Source organism: Cornus florida, unplaced genomic scaffold, assembly GCF_030987335.1.
Source record: "Cornus florida cultivar Cherokee Brave unplaced genomic scaffold, ASM3098733v1 CherokeeBrave_3.0.0_Hap2_Chr04, whole genome shotgun sequence".
NCBI lineage: Eukaryota > Viridiplantae > Streptophyta > Magnoliopsida > Cornales > Cornaceae > Cornus > Cornus florida.
The window spans coordinates 101,994,278-102,014,094 of NW_026775574.1; the positions used below are offsets into that span (position 1 = coordinate 101,994,278).

General features: G+C 32.8%; 1 protein-coding gene and 1 long non-coding RNA gene across 2 annotated transcripts; one reads left to right on the top strand and one right to left on the bottom strand.

The window, feature by feature from the left end:
- Nucleotides 1-3,841: 3,841 nt before the first annotated feature.
- LOC132305484 (uncharacterized) lies at nt 3,842-5,464 on the top strand. Its single transcript, XM_059803121.1, has 3 exons — nt 3,842-3,991; nt 4,277-4,909; nt 5,006-5,464. The coding sequence occupies exons 1-3, from the start codon at nt 3,842-3,844 to the stop codon at nt 5,462-5,464; spliced, it is 1,242 nt and encodes a 413-aa protein (XP_059659104.1).
- Nucleotides 5,465-9,805: 4,341 nt separating this feature from the next.
- Nucleotides 9,806-12,790, bottom strand: LOC132304284 (uncharacterized). Its single transcript, XR_009481561.1, has 3 exons — nt 12,004-12,790; nt 10,206-10,384; nt 9,806-10,075 (listed from the first exon to the last, which is right to left on the bottom strand). It is a non-coding gene; the product is annotated as an uncharacterized LOC132304284 (long non-coding RNA).
- Nucleotides 12,791-19,817: the final 7,027 nt, after the last annotated feature.

The window sequence follows — 19,817 nt, forward strand, 5'->3', positions numbered from 1 at the left end:
CGGCTGTAAGTTTCGAGAATGTAATTATTGTTTCACATCACTATTTTTACTTTTTGTCTATTATTGTGAACTTTTGTTATTATCATATTTAATTTTATTCTATCATTCACTAACAATATCTTTTTCACTCACATTATATTAACCAACCATATCCCTAAACAAGATAGGAAACAATTAAATTCAATTTTTACACTTATCACCACCTAGACTAGTTCCCATATATATACATGTGACCTGTATATATATTTATATACAAATTTCATCTTTTTTTATATATTTATTTTACTTTACAGTTTATCGTGTGATTGGTGTATATTTAATTGTTAATCATTGTGACAATTAATCAATTATAAAAAAACAAAGAAACCTATTTGACCATTTTAAGTCAACATCTAATTTCACTAAAATAACTAACCACTCTTGCTCTCCGAAACTTATATTTTGTAATAAAAAAAATTAGTAAAAAAATGTCCATTTTTTATGGCGTATCCATTTGTAAGATGGATAAGTCATCAGACAAGTGTCCATTTTTTAAATTTACTGTCTAAATCTTACACTATTTGCGTAATTGATAGGCTATAATTATAGACTCTATACTGTATATTCTTTATGGACTTTATAATTAAAAAAAAATTCGGTGGTGAATTAGGTATTGTTTTTAAAAATATGTGTTACTCTATAAGGTATGGATTTTCATTTATTTTATAATTAGTTTTTGAAAAATGATAAAATTGTGATAATTAATAATTGAGATAAATGCTAACAAGAGTATTATTGTATTCTATTTATTGCAGTGCAATATTATTTTTAATTTTTTTATTCATTAATTTCATAAACAAGTATAATATTAATCATTTTTAATAGCGACAATTTATAATTCAATAATAAGTCACTACTTGTATGAAAATTAAGCTTTAAAATTTTAATAAAAATTCATCAATTTTATTCCCTCCGTCCTAAAAAAAAAAGTATTTTTTTTTGGACCTTATGTAGGGAATGAATTTCCAAATATACCTTTATATGGTGAGTCCACATAAAATATATGAAATAACTATTTTGCCCCTTTGAGAGCTCGAGCCATTACAATTCACTTTGGAGTAGATAATATACCACTAGGTTAGTTGTCGAATAACATGTAGCAGTAGTAAATAATTTTCGATGAAAGAAATAGAACAAAGAATAAAAATATTTGTAATTAGTATTCGTGATGCATTGTTGTATTCGATCGAGATCCAAAGGTTCGTTCTTGATCTAACTACAAAGATGAGGCTTTATAATATGAAAAGATAGAATGTCGAACCTATAGGTCACAAGGCTCTTGGAGTAAATTAAGAATATAAAAATAAAATAGTAACATTACATTTTAAATTGGGGCAATTATTTTGAGACAACCAAAATTAAAAATGTGGACACTTTTTTTTGAACAAATATGTATTAATATATTTTAAAATTATGTGTGAGGTTGACAATAATTCACAATCGTAATAATTGATTCCGTTACGTTACATCAGTACGGGTCAAGCTAATGGCCCAGAGCCAAATAAAATGCTACGTTATCAAAAGGAAGTATCATTGTGGGTGTGTAACACGTACAACAGAAGTCTGAGGCCCGCTTCTGGTCCAAATGTTTTCATTCCACAGCAGGTCACCATACCATTACAACCTTTTATTTCTTTTTTTACTGTATTACATTTTTTTTTTTTTTTTTTTTCGGTTTTACATTAACCTATAGATGCGCTAATGAAGAGTAGAAGATCGTAGAAGGTAAATGACAAAGAGATCGATCAAAATTAACATTAAATGAAACAATAAAAAATTATTTTACAAAATTAAATTTAGTACTAGTACGACGTGTTATAGAAAAAAATTATAAAAAAAACAGAATTCATGTGCCCGACACCATTCATAGGAAATAAACGCAAAAGAATAGTGATACTTGCGCCGAAAAGTTGTAGTGAATTGCCTAACCGAATACTTTTGATTGATTATTTATACAAAATACAAGCAAGTTGATGGTCCCACTCGCTTATTTGTTGCACAAATGGCCAATTAAAAGTAATAGGTCTGACAATTCACTATAACTACTCAGTGTAAAAATTATTTTCGAACATGAAAATGATGGATGTGGTATTTCTCCTCCCAAGACTACCCCAAGTCAATATTACATTTTGAATTTCATTGTCTTCTTTTTAAAATAAAAGGTTTCAAGTTCAGCCCAATAAAACCCAACTGAAGCCCGAATAAAGGATAAATTTCAAAAATCATTCGAAGCCCGTAGCTCGGCCCATGAAGATGCAAAAGGTTCGTGGTTTGGGTTTGGGATTATCAAATCTGTTTCAGGCCTGGTCTGTTAAGTAGTCAAAGCCCGGCAGTAATGTGCCTGGGCTCCCAATTCACAGGCCCAACTGGGCCTTTTTTCTCTTTTTGCCCTGGCAAATTGTGGGGAGGAGGGAAAACTCAAACACAGACACACCTATTCAGGGAGTTGAACACTCTAACAACTTTAGGCTCCAATTGGGTTTGATAAATTTGAGAGTGGTAGTGTTGACACCCATTTTGGTAATTGGGTTTAGGCTCCATGGGTTTGATAAACAATGATAAGGTGTTATGGGCCAAGAGCATATGGGCCTGATTGATGATGCTTCAGGTACTCGGGCTGCACAAATATTGGGCTGAGGGATGCAGTGATAAGTTCGGGCTTGAAAACATGGAATTAAAGCATTAGATTCGGGTCGCAATTGTGATAGCATTGATATAATGATATGGAAGTGGGCTATAGGTGATACAGTGACATGGCAAAGCTACAGGGCGTCATTGATCAGATAGGAGTATTTTTGAAATATTTTTGAAGTACTTTATGTTAGATAAGATTTATATGTTTACCAGATTTTAGTTAGGAATTAATATTTATCTAGGAACCTTAATTTGAATTTAAATTTAGTAATGAGATAGAGTTTTATTATACTTAGAGTACTTATTAGTATGAATTTGTTTCTAATATTTTCTATAAATAAATAAAAGGGCATGCTGAGAAAAAGGTCCAACACCCTCAAAATCTTTATTATTATTTATTTGTTTTCTCAAGCTTTTCCAATAATAGCATCCTTGCTATTTCTTCTTTCGTTCCTTCTATATTTCTCAATCTCTCGTTCTATCTATTTCTCTCTTTCCTTTTATCTCTCTCTTTCTCTCTCTTTTCTTGCTATATCTATTTTTCTCTCTTTTCTATTCTCTTGATACGTTTCTATAAATTATTCACTGAAAAGTCCTTTTAACAAAGGCATTTTTGAACTCAAAAGAGGAATTTTATTGTTCCCATTTTCTCGCATCGTCTGAAAGTCAACATTTTCAAAGGGACTAACATTGACTGTTTACAATCGAACCACACAAGTGGTTCTGGCACGCCCATTTTACATCAAATTAAGATCGGCTTTAACCGGCCGATTTTAAGGTCAACATTTTTGACACACCCGGTGGGACCCACTAGGTGAATAATTTATTTATAACAAAGTTGCCTCCCAAGAAGAATACAAAGAATACGAATTCGAATGACGAAGAGGAAGAAGAAGTCCAACCAACTGGTCAAGTCAGATCTCATACAGCAGGGGTTTCCTTCCCATCGGATGTTCCCGTCATGCAAATACTTGAATCCATTCGGCAAGGAATGGAAAAGGTTAATGCCCGAATGGATGGGATGGATCAAAAAATGGATGCAGTATCAATTCAGATATTGGTGGTGCAAAGCCGATCTGATTAGGCTAAAGCTTCAAATGTGCATGAATCATTGGGTCGGCATATTTCTTCATCAAAGGTAATTATTCCTGAAAAAGGAAGGACAACAATGACGGGAGCAATGCTGCAAAATCCAACCCTCAGAATGCCAATCAGCATGATGCCAATTCAACCGTTGGGTATTGCGATCGGCAATGTGCCGAATCCTACTATTGGCGTGCCGATTAGTAACCCACCAATATTGTCAGATCCGCCGGCAGTAACTGTAGTGCCAATGTATCAACCACCAGTGAATAATCAACATAATCAGAATGTGCAGCGTCCACCAGTGTAGCCAATTCCAGTGGTGAGAGATCGGCAAGAGGTGGTTGAAAACCAAAACCAAGGCAGAGCTAATCTATTGGTACCTCCGGCGGTTGCTGGGGGGCAAGGCAATGCGAATCAACAATGAGAATGGGTTAATCCATTCGTTCCATTGCACCCAAATGATCCTCCGGGACAAAATGCAGGGATCGATAGGGCTCAAATTTTGGCTTTAATACAGGCTGAGGTAGCACAGGGACCCAGACGTGCTCGGCCAGTATACAAAAAGCCTTATCCCGATCATGTCGATGCTCATGAGTTGCCTAGAAATTATCAGTATCCCGATTTTTCCATGTATAGTGGTAAAGAAAATTTTTATACGGTGCAGCACATTGCGAGCTTTACAGCACAATGTGGTGAAGCAGGCCCTAGTCCTTGGCTGAGGATGAGGTTATTCTCCAGTTCTCTCGCTGAGGTAGCATTTGAATGGTACAGCAATTTACCAGCCAATTCTATTCGGACATGGGACGAAATGGAGGACATTTTTCATACCCAATTCCACCGAACAGAGGCAGAAGCTACGCTGGCGGATATATCTCGTTTAACTCAGTTGCCAAGCGAATCAGTTGAAACTTTTATTGCTAGGTTCAAAAAAGCTAAACTTAAATGTCAAGTAAGCTTGCCAGAACCAGAGTATATCAAGTTGGCATTAAACGATTTGGACATTGAACATCGCAAGAGGTTTGATGGGGTTGAGTTTCAAGATCTCTTCGATTTAGTAAACAGGGATTCTCGGTATGAGAAGATACTTAAAGAAGAGAAAGAGAGGAGGAATACTTCTAAAGGTACCTATTACAAGGACCCCAATTATGAGGTATTCTCGGTAGAAGTTGGAGATAAATTAGAAGTTGACGTGATAGAGATTAATATCAAGAAACTATAAACCTGTGAAGCTTTGGTTAAACCAAAGCTGACCACGGGGGGCAGTTCAACATCAATATCGACACCAAAGAAAGGTCCTGCCGATATTGGGAAAAGTTATTCTTTTGATTTGTCAAAAACAGATCAGATTTTTGATCACTTGTTGGCCAATAAAATGATATCTTTGCCTAAAGGGCATAAGATTCCATCGACAAATGACTTAAAAGGGAAAGAATACTGTAAGCATCATAACTCTTGGAACCATGCTACTAATGATCGTACTATTCTACGAGGTTTATTGCAGAAGGCTATCGATGAAGGTACTTTGAAGTTCCCAGAGAAAACTTCAGAGACCATGAAGGTGGACACCAATCCATTCCCTATAATCGCGTTTACTAATGTGATAAGCTTAGCCAAGCAAGAAAATCAGCAGGAGGCTAAAAAGGCATCAGATGAGTTCCTTTCATCAAATGTGACCCTTAAAAAGATGGCAGAGCTGCAGAAATAGTTGAGGTAGGCCCAATTGGCCCTGATAGACCAGGGTTGCCCAATTTGCAAGGGAAAGCAGAAGCCTAAAGAAGAAGAGACAATGGAGGTTCAACCAAAGAAGAAAAGAATTCTTGAGAGGCTTACATTCCCAATTAAGCCTGGTGAACAACTTCGGCAAGATGATTCTAGCAGCAGTCATGTTAAGGCGGAGAAGCAAAATCAGCAAGAAAATATATCTAGCTGATTTCATCCACAAAATCGGCATCCTAGTTTTAAAAGGAGGTCACCAGTTCAATCAAAAATTTGGGTACAAAAGGGAGCCGATTCATATAAGGTGCGAACTGTAATACCCAAAACAAACTCAGCGGAGGGCAGATGGACTCGAGTCAATCACCCAAAATTCCCTAAAGTTCAACAATATCAGAATGGAGGCCTTACTCGATCTCAGAAATACAGTGAACAAAGGAGAAGGGTCGAGGAAAAAAGGAAAATTGAAGAGGTAAGCAAAGAAAAGTTAGCCGAGGAAGTTAGTATTCCAGATAAAGACCAACCCGATGAGGAAGAGGAGCATCAGCTAACATGGCCCAGACGCAAAAATGAGTTCAGAATTCAATTTGGCAGTTTCCCAGATGAAATGTCATGTAATATGGCATTTGTTTTACCAACAATGTTCCAGGCCCTATTGTCATTAACTGCAAGTACAGAAAATAAGAAGGAAACAGAAGATAGATGTAAATCAGAAGGAAGAAGAACTCAGCCGATTCAGAATTTATCAATTCTTTCCTCAGAATCGGCAAAAAAGGTAATCTTTGAGATACCTTTGTTAGCAATGACTCAACAACTTAGGCCTTTGTATGTTAAGGTATGGGTAGAAGGCCAACCTATTAACCGAGTTTTGGTAGACAATGACTTGGTTTTAAATGTTATTCCGGCTAATACTTTTAAGAAACTCGGTAAGAGTATAGAAGATGGTATTCCCACTGATGTAGCAATTTGTGAGTTTAACGGAGGATCTACTAGAACAAAAGGAATTCTTCCCTTGGAGGTTGAAATTGGAGGAAGAACATCTTTTGCGGCATTTTTTATTATCGAGTCCACGACTTCTTATAATTTGTTATTAGGCCGTGACTGGATTCATCCAAATATGTGCATTCCATCATCATTACACCAGATGCTAATCTTTTGGGATGGAGATAAGTTGAAGATAGTGAATGCCGATGACAAGCCATTGGTGGCAAAAGTGTACTCGGCAGATGCTGTTTTGTATGATGAAGAATGTGTTCCTATTCGATTTGTGGGAACAGGAGCTGACGGGAGACCCACATCAGCAACCATGAGAAGAAGTCTTACTGATCGGGAAATCGGTGAATTACAGAAAGAAAGTACTAGGCCGAAGGTAGAGTTCCCTTGGCTTGCTATAATTGAAGAAGTTGTTGATGGAAGCGAAACTTGAAAGAGAAGCTGCTCGGCAGCAGCCTTTTAGGGCCGCTTGAATTAGGCTACAAGCATACATAGCCGAAAAACGGCTAGAAAAAGAAGTAACAATAGAGCCAGGACCATCGGTTAATTTTGCAGAAGCTGATCACATCGATAATGAAAAGTTAGATGTTATTCAATTGGAAGACTTGGAATTGGCACCAGCTAAGCTTGATGATCTCAAAGCAGAAACTCAAGATCCATTAAAGGAGGTGAATTTAGGCAGTAACGTAGAATCTAGACCAACTTACATTAGTGCACTGTTAGAACCAAAATTGCAAGCCGAGGTTATCGGCATGTTAAAACAATACAGTGACTGTTTTGCTTGGAATTATGAGGAAATGCCTGGTTTAGCCAGATATCTAATGGAACATCGGCTGCCCATTAAAGATAGCTACAAGCCATATAAACAGCCACCTCGTCGAATGTCTCAAGAGGTGGTTGATAAAGTCAAGGTAGAGATCGAACAATTATTGGATGCTGGTTTCATTCGAACTACAAGGTATGTTGAATGGTTATCAAATGTAGTCCCTGTTATCAAGAAGAATGAAAAATTGCGTATATGTGTTGATTTCCGAAATATAAACTTGGCAACTCCAAAAGATGAATATCCAATGCCGATAGTCGATCAATTGATTGATGCGGCTGCAAAGCACCAAATTATGTCTTTTATAGATGGACACTCAGGCTATAATCAGATTTATATAGCCGAGGAGGATATTCTAAAGACAGCTTTTAGCTTTCCCGGATCGATTGGGACTTTTGAATGGATGGTAATGCATTTTGGGTTGAAGAATGCTGGTGCCACATATCAGCGAGTTATGAATTCTATTTTTCATGATATGCTCGGCAAATTTATGGAGGTATATATTGATGATGTGGTGGTGAAATCAACAACGAAGAAAGAACACTTAGTTTACCTCAAAGCATCTTTTGAGAGGATAAGGGCTCATAAGCTAAAAATGAATCCAATAAAGTGTGCCTTTGGAATATTGACAGGAAACTTCATTACAACAAATCTGGTCTTTGGCGACAAACAAATTTGTCGCTAAAAGTACATATTTTGTCGCAATAAGATTATCGTGACAAAAAAAAAAATTTGTCACCGGTTTGTCACTAGAAGTCGGTCACAATATGTTTTTTGTGACAAATGTTAATTTGTCGCTAGAGGAGAGATATATTGTGACAAAATATGTTTTCTCACAAAATGAATAAAAATTGCGACAAAATATTTGTCGTAAAATATTCAAAAATTGTCACCTTAAGACCTCCAAGACCTATGAAATTTGTCGCTATTTGTTACTATTTTGTGACAAAAGCAATTTTTGTCACTATATGTATAATCTTTTTGTGACAAAAATTGTCGCTATAAGCTATTTTATTATGACAAAATCTTTTGTCACAATATACATCTTATGTTGTGACAAAAATATTGTCACTATAAGCTACTTTATTGTGACAAAAGTTTTAGTCACAATATATATAACATGTTGCGACAAAATTATTGTCGATATAATTAAATTTATTGTGACAAAAATTTCGTCACAATATATAGGGACATGTTGCGACAAAATTATTGTCCATATAACTAGTTTTATTGTGATAAAAATTTCGTCACAATATATAGGGACATGTTGCGACAAAATTATTGTCCATATAACTAGTTTTATTGTGACAAAAATTTCGTCACAATATATAGGGACATGTTGTGACAAAATTAGTTGTCGCTATAAGTTATTTTATTGTGACAAAATTAGTTGTCACTATAAGTTATTTTATTGTGACAAAATTATTTGTCGCAATATATATGTTATGTTGCGACAAATACATTGTCACTATAAGGTTAAATATTGTGACAAAATAAATGTCGCAATATATATATCATGTTGCGACAATATTTTGTCACTATAAATGTTGTTTTATTGTGACAAAACATATCTTTTGTCACAATATATCTATCATGTTATGATAAATATGTTGTCACTATAAGTTAAATATTGTGACAAAATAATATATCTTGCCACTAATACAATAATATAATTTTGATTTCACCTATTTGAAATTTGAAACCTATAAATTAAATTAAAATATTAATAAACTAAACAATCTAAACCAAGATCCAAGCATATCACTCAAAATCAATATATTTAATAATCAAACATAGAAAATAAAACACATATTCCATTAAGAATTTAGATATTAAAATGTACAAATCATCTAAAATGATAATTCCAACATATATCAAAATCCTAACATATAAATCCAATATTACACAATGTTAATTGCATACACGTATCAAAATCCCAAAAGAAATCTGAATCTAAAAGGGAAGCTAGATTGCAATCAATGTGAAACCTGCAAATAAGAATAAAATTTTAAAGAGTATTTTAAAAAACTTAATATCCCGGTGATAAGCACAGGTTTTACGAGTTTAGTTCATGTCTTGCTTTGTTGGATTTTGGTTTCTATAGTTAGCATTGGCAACAAAGGTGCTGTCGAAAAAAAAAAAAATTCCCCTAACAAAAAAATATAAGGGAGATCAATTGCAATACTTAACAGTCCAGATAGGAGACTCAAATTCTTCAGACGTGCCTAGTATTTTTGGTCTCCCCTAATTCTCTACCAGAGGCAAAGTGGCACAAGTTTTAACACATTGCTAATATATATGTTGATAAAATTATTAGCCTCATTGTTGAGTTATCAAGTTAGGTTATTAAAAAATAGTTGAACATATCATTTATCCATTACTTATTTAATTTAATTCTATTGTAGGTTAGGTTATTAAAAAATGTTAATAGAATTACTAGCCTCATTCTTTTTAATTCCAGTACAACTCAAGGTCTTCTTCTAATAAGGCAGAACTTCATCACAATTATTCAACACATACATTCGAACCTTATCAAGATCATTAAATGGCATATTGAAATAGGTCGGTGCTCCCAAAGGACATATATCTCGAATAAAAACAAAAAGGTCCTGACCTTTATTTCCTCGACTGCCATCGTAATTCCGTTCATCTCGATTAAACACTGTCTCAACCCTTTTGAGATACATTGAACAAAAAGTCAGGCATTCTTTGTCAATATATGCCTCAGCAATTGATCCCTCGGGTTTGGCTTTATTTCGAACCGTTGTCTTTAAAGAATGCAAGAACCTATTACAATTCAATAAAAGAATATTTAAGTGAACAATATATACATAAGATTAATAGAAGGCTTGTAACAACAATTATAAAATATCAACTAGGAAAAAAAACAATATTAAAATATTGAATGACACATCACCTTTCTATTGGATACATCCACCGATATTGCACTGGTCTGGCAAGGATGGCCTCATGAGGAAGGTGAATTGCTAAGTGGACCGTTACGTCGAAAAAGGCTAGGGAAATATCCATTCCAGTTTGCATAATATAATGACAATGTCCTTTTCCATTTGCTCCAACTCATCCAACAGCAATGTCCTTGAACACAATTTTTTTAAAAAGAAACTAAGTTCAGTCAGTGCGGTACATACATCCTTGCGAAGGTACCCATGTATTGCTACCGGAAGTAAATGTTACAAAAGAATATGACAATCATGACTTTTCATTCCCGATAGCTTGCAATCTTTGATATTAACACATCGAGAAATGTTTGATGCATACCCATCAGGGAAGGTGGTCTTCAACAACTGCTAATTGTTGCAACAAGACGTTATTACAATTGTAACATGGACAACAAGTCCGGTTGAGTGAATCTACATGTTTACTAGCCACTTCCATAAAGTTTTTTACTCCTTGCATGTACTCTATCGAATTCCTATCATTATTTTGAATCCTACCCCGATCAAAATCCATTTCCCTAACACAAGCTAAATAAGCACTGTCAAATTAAATTTACTGGAAAAAAAAAAAAAAAAAGCACTGAATTTTATATTGGCCAATGTCATGCATGCATACTAAAAAAGTAAAAAGTAAATTTGTTGTTCAGAAGAAAAATAAAATCATTTCCAATGATTAATGATAACAAATTACTTTACTGTGCCTAACCAAAACCAAAATACATGAAAAAAAAACACTAACTGAGAATGTGTAGGCAAGGATGTGGGTGACGGTGTGGACATGGGGGTAGGTTTTGACTGAGAAAATGTTGGCAAATGTGACTGTCAGATTGGGCATTGGAGTATGCTCTGACTGAGAGACTCGTCTCCGACGGCTAGGTCCAGCCATAATTACCTATAAGAAGTTAGTGCTTTATATGCCAAAATATAAACTATGTACTTTTTTTGTTTGGTATTCTTTATTGGGAGTCAAATACTTGTTAATACTTGTATCCTACTCATATCTCCATTAGTTGAACCCATTTCTATCTATGCTTTTAGGTCCAGCCATAATTACCCATAAGAAGTTAGTGCTTTATATGCCAAAATATAAACTATGTACTTTTTTTGTTCGGTATTCTTTATTGGTAGTCATACACTTGTTCATACTTGTATCCTACTCATATCTCCATTAGTTGAACCCATTTCTATCAAAGCTTTTAATTTCGAACTAAGTCATGTAAATAAGTTTCCCACGGATTCTCTCTAGAAAATTTCATATCGAAGGTAAAGCTTGTACTTAAATGCTTTTGCCAGATTAAAGCAACTTATTGCAACATATTCAATCCAAGGAATTAATATATATATATATATATATATATATATATATATATATATATTTATGAATATTAAATAAATAAAGAAATAATATATAACTATGATTTCGATGGAAAGAGTATTGTATAATACAGAAAAAAGACATATTCAAGATTGTGTAAGAATTTTAATTTCCATCAATTAATTAAAAATTTCTAATCCTATGTAGTTATATGTTATCAAGTATTTTTACAATATAAAAAGAACCTATGTGAGTTAAAATCATGAATGAAGGTAAGCATCTCCAATGTGATACTAAGGGTCTATATACAATTCATTGCAATGACAATATTATCACAAATTAATACCGAAATCAAGAAGCATGTCATATACGTGTGTAAATGTGTATGTATATATATATATATACACACAGAGAGAGAGAGAGAGAGAGAGAGAGGGAAGTACCCATCTTCGCTGAGGGCGCGGGGAATTTAGGGATGGAAGTTGCCAAGCTGTAGTTGTAGAACGTGTTGCCATCAGTGAGACTGAATTCGCATGTCGCAGACACTGAGTTGAGACCGACTCGGTGTAGAATCGTTAGAGCGAGAAGATGAAGAAGAAGAGGCCATTTCAGTAAATCGCCCCCAATTCTCATTCTTCTTCCAAAAATCTCATAAACCAAAGGAATATTTGATTTTGTATTTTAGCGAAGAGATTAAAATGGTGTTTTGTATTGCCAAAAACTGATGAATACTTGGGGAAAACGTTGAGAGGGCAACGAATTGAATTTGACGCCAATTTGCATAGAGCCGACAGAAAGAAAAGGAAAAACTTATCAATCTTTCTATATATATGTCATTGGAAGAGCTTATATTAGGAAACCTAATAACAAAATCCCCTCCCAAACATACAAATATGAAACCCTAATTAAGCAAATATTCATAATTTTAAAGAAAGATTCTGGATACAAACCTTGTAATGAAGATTCAAATCACTTGTTGGAAGTTGATTTTGATTGAAATTGCTTCCAAAAAATCCCAAAATCATCTTTGAATCCCCCTGAGAAGTCGAATGGGTATCATTCAAGACATATTTCGTTAGTGATGTTGACGGAGACAATTTCTATCGGAAGAGAATAGGTAGGAGTGGGATGAGAGAGAGGATTTAATCGCCTATGTTAGAGCTTTATAAGATGGAGGAGATAGTGAGAGAGGGAAACACAGAGCTTTTTTGAGATAGCTGAAGCGCGTATATTTTGGCGGCCCTGAAAATTTTCCGTTTTTTAGACTCAATTTATTTTTATGGTTAAAAAATTATTGAAATAAAATATATATATTTAATTCAAAAAAAGAATCATTTCATGTAACTAGTATAATTTAATTAAACTAATTAATATATATATATATATATATATATATATATTTATAATCATAGAACAATCAATTATTTTTTAAATTTAAAATCTAACATTAAAAAATCGCAACTAGTTTATTTCAAGGGCTAATTGTGTAGTTTATTTCAAGGGCTAATTGTGTATTAAAAAAATACACTTGTTAATGCAAGATATATTAATCATTTGATTGAATAAAATTTGGAATGGGTACACTTGACAATTTGAATCATTTAGCTTGATACCTTTTTTATATCTTTTCATATATGAATTCTGCATATTTTCACAGTTAGGTACGGATAAAAATAAAGAAAGAAATAAATATTTTTATTTTTTTTTTATTATCTGACACTACAGAAATCCTCTAAGATTGATAAAAAAGGAATGCCCGTTAGCCTTCTATTCCCATACACACTAATAATAGTCTTGCCATTAAATAAACCAAGGGTCGTAAAAAAGACTAGTATTTTTGCAACTACTAATTTTGAATTCCACATTCAAAATTGAGGTTATTCAAAATTGAGTTTCTTTTAGAATCTGAGAATCATAAAAAACTGTTATTCAAAATTGAGGTTTGCTAGTAGTGTCAATCCCTTCTAAAGTTCCTCAGTTACCCACCTTCTGCTTGGCCCTTACATTACTTTATTCAAACTCAGCATGTGCATGACCTTTTTATCAACTTTAACCTTCCTTTCAATTAAATTCTGAACTCCCACAGGAATTGAAAAAAAAGCAATCTGGAAATAGTAATTAACATGAAGATATAACAAATTAAATGAATCGACACTGCTAGCATAAAAAACTACAGCCCAAAAATAATTTTCATTGGATTCATGATCAATAGGATAATCCAAAATGCTAAGCTAATCCCATACACATATCAAGATCACAAAAGAAATCCAAAATCCTAAGCCAAAATCACACAATGCTAATCGCATCATCCAAAACGCTAATCCCAAACACATATCAACATCACAAAAGAAATCCAAGATCCGAAGCCAAAATCACAAAATGCTAATCGCATAATCCAAAATGCTAAGCTAATCCCATATACACCAAAATAACAAAATATAATCCAAGAGCCGAATCCCTTTGAAGGAAGCCAAATTGCATTCAATAGGAAACCTACAAAAAAAATAATAATAATAAATAAATAGATAAAATAAATAAAAGAAGAAGAAAAAATAAAAATGAGGTTAGAATTTGAATATTTTTCAGTTTTCACATGTACATCAATACATGTATATGTATATCAATGTAAACTAAACATTTTAAGAGGGGAGAGGAAGGAACTTGATAATACTGAAGGAAGAAGAAAGTTGATTTACAAGGATAAAGAATGTATTTTGTGTATTTTCATTCTGCTTGCTCATATTTATGCATAAAATCTTGGTAAATAACTTTCATAACATCAGCTTGACTTGCTTCTGTTTGGCACTTAGCTGCCTCCTTTAAGAAAGATTTGTGTGGATTGAGAAACAAAGAATGAGAACTTTATATATTTTATGTATATGCATATATACTTTATCTATAGGAAAACTGTCATATATCCAGAGTATTCATTAATATATGGTGTTTTTGGTTTCTCACGCCATTAGCAACTCTTCGTTCTAATTATTTTTTGGGATTCATTAGTGTCTTTGCTTACCCTCTCCTTTTATTTGTGAAATTTTATGTGTTTCTATGTATGATGTATCTATCTGTTCATGTTCTATATAAATGTTACTGAATTGGTTTCGATCATTAATTCATCACAAATTTAAATGCTAAAAAAAATATATTTGCTTAATTTCTTTAATATTTAGGTAAATTCAACAGCAACTAAATATACTAGCCAACTTTAATTTATACGCAAGTGAAGTCAATTAGCAACTCTTTCTTTTTATTTATGTTGCTGGTATCTGTTAGTATTGGTGGTGTTGTAGGGTGTAGCTCATAAATTTGTTCCTTTTTTAACATTTTCATCTCTTGTCACTTTCATTTTACATTTTCATGTTTATTATGTAAAGTAGGGGAACAATTAATACAAGTAGAATCCAGAAATGAAAACTCAAATATCTCTTTGAACATAGTGCTGAACATATCTACTTATGCTGATTTAATTATATTACATGATCATTCAAATTTGACATTATTAGTTGAGGAATGAAACAAGTAATTTGTTTTTATTGCTCTCAAATTTATTTCCTTGGGACTTCTTCGGAACTACAGGGTAAGCAATAATCTTCTTCCATGATTTCCATTAAGATTTTAACCTTATGCCCATTTCTCTTAACATTTTAATGTGGTTAACTGATTGCAATTTGGTGTTCCTTGTATTTATATTTGTTGTTCTCAGCAGCTTTTGTGTTTACCCGGATCATTATTATTATTATTATTATTATTTTGTGCATTGGATGACTTACGCTCTCTAAGCAGGTTTTGGTAGCTCTTAAACTTGCTTTACTACCACGGCCGATAGGCCCGATACTAGAACGGGCCAAAACCATGGTACAAAGCATTTTCCTCTGTGGTTAAAAGTTAATTTCCTTGTAGTGAATTTATCCAATAAAGTTATCAAAATTGAACAACAAATTAAACCACTTACAAGAAATTATCAATCAATTAATTTAATTTAAGGAAGTAAAATTCAAATATAAAACAAGCCAGCTCATGTCGAAGCACCACAAATGGCTTTGAGCCAGCACAATGATTGGTCAAATTCTTTGAACTATTCACGATATTAGTCCTGCTTCTTCCCTGCATTCCAATTCAATCAATTGTTATCTACAAGTCTAGATGAAATTGGGGGAAAGATTGTTCTTCTTTAGGTGAAATCAGGGATTTTTTGGGTTCTTTGAGTCCATAGGTCTTCCCCCTCCGCTTGTTCGGTTCTTGTACAGCTCTAAGGGAAGTGTTCCCCTATGCTTTCTAATATCAATATATATATATATATATAGATACAAGTCTAAGTATCAGAGTCAACAACATAAACTGAAAACAATTTCACACCTTAAATTTCGAATCCATGAAAATATCACAGATGTCTTGCCAATCCTCAAATTTAACATTTTCGTAAGGATTTCTACGTGCATCCTCTATATTATTCCCATATGATTTAAAGTGCTGGTGCATGCGAAACTTATGGGATCGAAACAATTTTATATTCAAGCCCACGTGACCGCCCACGTCCTTTTTCGAACAAGTTAGAAGCTGCAATAATAAAAAAGAAAAGAGGTAATTGAGTTAGAATATTTAAATGTTAACAATTACTTGATGGTGCGACTTCAAAATTGATTTTAGACTTTCCTCTTTGACTATTAGCCAAGAAAACAAAAACTAACAACAATATACAACCTTATATACAATTTAACTTTGCATTCTACAGAGGTAAATCATATAGTTATTAACTCACACATGTTTACATTATGGATGAATTATTAGCTGATTGAACTAATTTTTTACCTTTTCCTTTCCATTCATTTCGTAACATAATTGCAATCCATTATCCATAAGTTGTCAATTGTTTGAGCTAGCAACATGATTCTTCACTTCAAAAAATTTTAGTTTCAATCACTTGGAACATATATAAAAGCAGAACCGTTAAAAATAATAATAATAATAACAGCAAAAAATCCATATTGAAAAGGTAAAAAAACAATTGAATTCAAGGAATAAAATAAATAATTGAAAAAGGAATTAAGTAAATCTTACCCACAGTTGATGAGTTGGAGGGAGAGGGTGTGGCCGCAACTGTGTCCATAAGTGTCAATGGTGTGGCTGTTGTCAGTGGAGTATGTGTAGGCAATGATGTGGGTGACGGTGTGGACACGGTGGTAGGCTCTGACTGAGAAAATGTAGGCAATGATGTGGCTGTCAGTGTGGGCATGGCATTTTGCTTTGACTGAGAGACTCGTCTCCGACGTCCAGGTCCAACCATTTTTACCTAGAAGAAGTTATTGCTTCATATGCCAATGGAAAGAAAAATATGTCACAAAGCTAGCAAATTAGTAATTAACATATCTTAAATAAAATTACTAAAATACTATTTACTGGTATTCAACAAGTCAGAAGTAAGATTTAAACTGTAATTAAGTTAATCATGAGAGTATTTGCAAAATTTCTAAAACAACACCATGTGAGTGTTTGGAAGTGTTCATTCCCAAATCACAAGAAGAATATGGAAACCTTGATAGGTCGAGTGGATCTATGAGGAAGAATCCAGTGGTGGCTGATTGCTGAAGTAAAGAGGGGTTTTTGAATGTTAAAGGGGTGAAATTGCCTGATTTGTTAGTAAATCCCTCTCTGAATTGATAATCAGACAAAAATAAATTCACAAATATATTGACAGAAGATTCCTCACAATATAATAATAATAATAATAAATAAATAACAAATAAAAAACCCTAATTAGTAAGAAATTCATAAATTTACAGAACTATTATGGATACCAACCTTGTAATGCAGATTCAAATTGTTTAATGGAAGTTGATTGTGCTTTAAATTGCTTCAAGAACACATACTTTGCATTGGGTCTTTGTTTAAAGGCAGAAGATATGCAGAAAGGGTGAGAAATTCATTTTGCCCGGCAAATGATATTTTTACTGTCTTACCAAAATGAAATTTTTGGCACTGTTTTTTACCAAACTTATTTCACTTTTTCTTATCAAAATGAAATTTTTTGCAGATATTTAATTTGCTCGGGAAAAAAAATATTTTCACTGTTTCTTACCAAAATAAAATTTGTTGCACATATTTAATTTAAAATAATTAAAATTTCAAGAAACTAATTTAATCTAATTAAATGAAATAATATATCTATAATATAATCATAATAAAATCAATCAATTTTTAAAATTTTAATATATAGATATATATATATATATTTTTTTATACGAGCTTTTTTTTTTTCTCTAGCTATTCCCATTTCATAATTTAATATTACTTCAACTAAATATTAGCACAAACCATAATACGCCTAGATTAGTTAATTCATTGGCTTGGATTAGTAATTGTGATAAATTTTTATATACAACTAATTTATTACACGGGTTTGTATTCAAAGAGCTATAATTCTAATTAAGGATGCCAACAGGGCAGGTTACAGAGCACAAGCACATGCCTTTCCCAAACTCATCCTACCAATATTTTTTTCCCAAACCCAATTTCGGGCTCCACACATCGGAGTCGTGGTGGGTTCGGGCACCCAAATATACATATAATTAAACTTAAACATATTTAAGATAATTTTTAAAAATTTGTTAAGTATAATCAAATATTTATCACAAAAATATAATTTTTTTTTAAAATTTAAAATCATCAAAGAAATGAAGAAAAAATAAAAATTATAACAACATAAAATAATAATTATTTATAAATTTATTATTAATCGGGGCAGGTTTGCGAGTATTACACTTTTCCCAAACACGATCGCAGGAATTCACGATCGATCGTGACTTGAGCAGAACAGTTTAAATTGATCGTTTCGGGCTCTAATTTCAAAAGACTAGGGTATGCGTGAGTACTTGACTTGAAGGTACAACTTTGACTCATTTTGACCTCCAAGGGACACCTATAAATAAAGAGGATTGAACCATCTTTACAAGGGTTAGACATTTTGGAATTGAATAGCTTAGAAGAACCTCTAGATCTACTCTCTCTCTCTAGTGTTTCAACTAAGGAAGAAGAAGAAAAAGACGATGAACCCAAGCTTGGAGATGGATTGTGAGCCAACCTTGATGACATCTACCTTCTTCGTGAGCGGCTAGTCCTTCACTTAGGGCTTGGATGAGCCATAAGCTTGTATAATTAAACTATTGTCTTTCAATTTTTGGGGAATTATGTATTATAATTAGTGTTATGGTCTTGTGTACTGTACCAAGGTTTTTATTGATAATTCTTCCTATTGATTCTTTATGTTGGTTGCATGTTATTTTATGTGTAATTAATTGAGGATTAATATCTACATAAATGCTTTTTGTTGTTTAGTGATGGCCACGCATGGTTCTTATTGGATTCAATTGTTAATTAGTTTGATGGATTATACTTAGTCTTGATGAGTTACACTAGTTACACCATTAGATTGATTATAGTTAGGTAGACAATTCATGCTTAAATTTGATAGTCCATACTTATCATTGTAATTTGTATTATTCTCTTAACATTGATATGTGCTTGTAGCCACATTTTCATTTAAATAAGTTTTCCTTATTAATTGAAGACAGGTGGTTTAATGCAAAAACTTAGTGGTGAATCATATGCCCTAAGTCTCTCTTCCTATCTTTAAACCTTATTTACTTTAATGTTAATTTCTATTGCATGTTCATTTAATTCAACATTAGTTTAATCAACCAAACAAACTTCCTTTCAATCTCACATTCACTACGTCAAGTTAGATTCCAAGCCATATATCCCAGTGGACGATCCCTTCTCACTATACTCACGTATACATGTTAAATGGATTTTATAAATGTAAAAGTTGATACACATTTGACATATCAAATATAACACATTTTTGTGGTACACACAAAAGTCGCATCAACATTCAAAAGTACTGCTAATATATTTAGAACTTCTAATTCATTATTCTGCTAATATATTCGTAATTGAAGTGAATTAGTGAACACCTTTAGAACTGCTAATAGCCTAATACATTTTTGGAACTATTAATTCAACAAGAAATTAACATCTAATTCAGAAAATTAACCAACAATATTTCACCACTATAGAATTATATTAGTCCATATTATATATATAATTTGATACATATACATATATATAACTTAACTGTTCGATTTGGTCGAGTTTGATCTTAAAGGACCTCAAACCCTAAACAAATTGTATATTATATTATATTAAAAAAATATTTATAACTACTATTTTATAAAATGATTAACTTATTATTAGAACA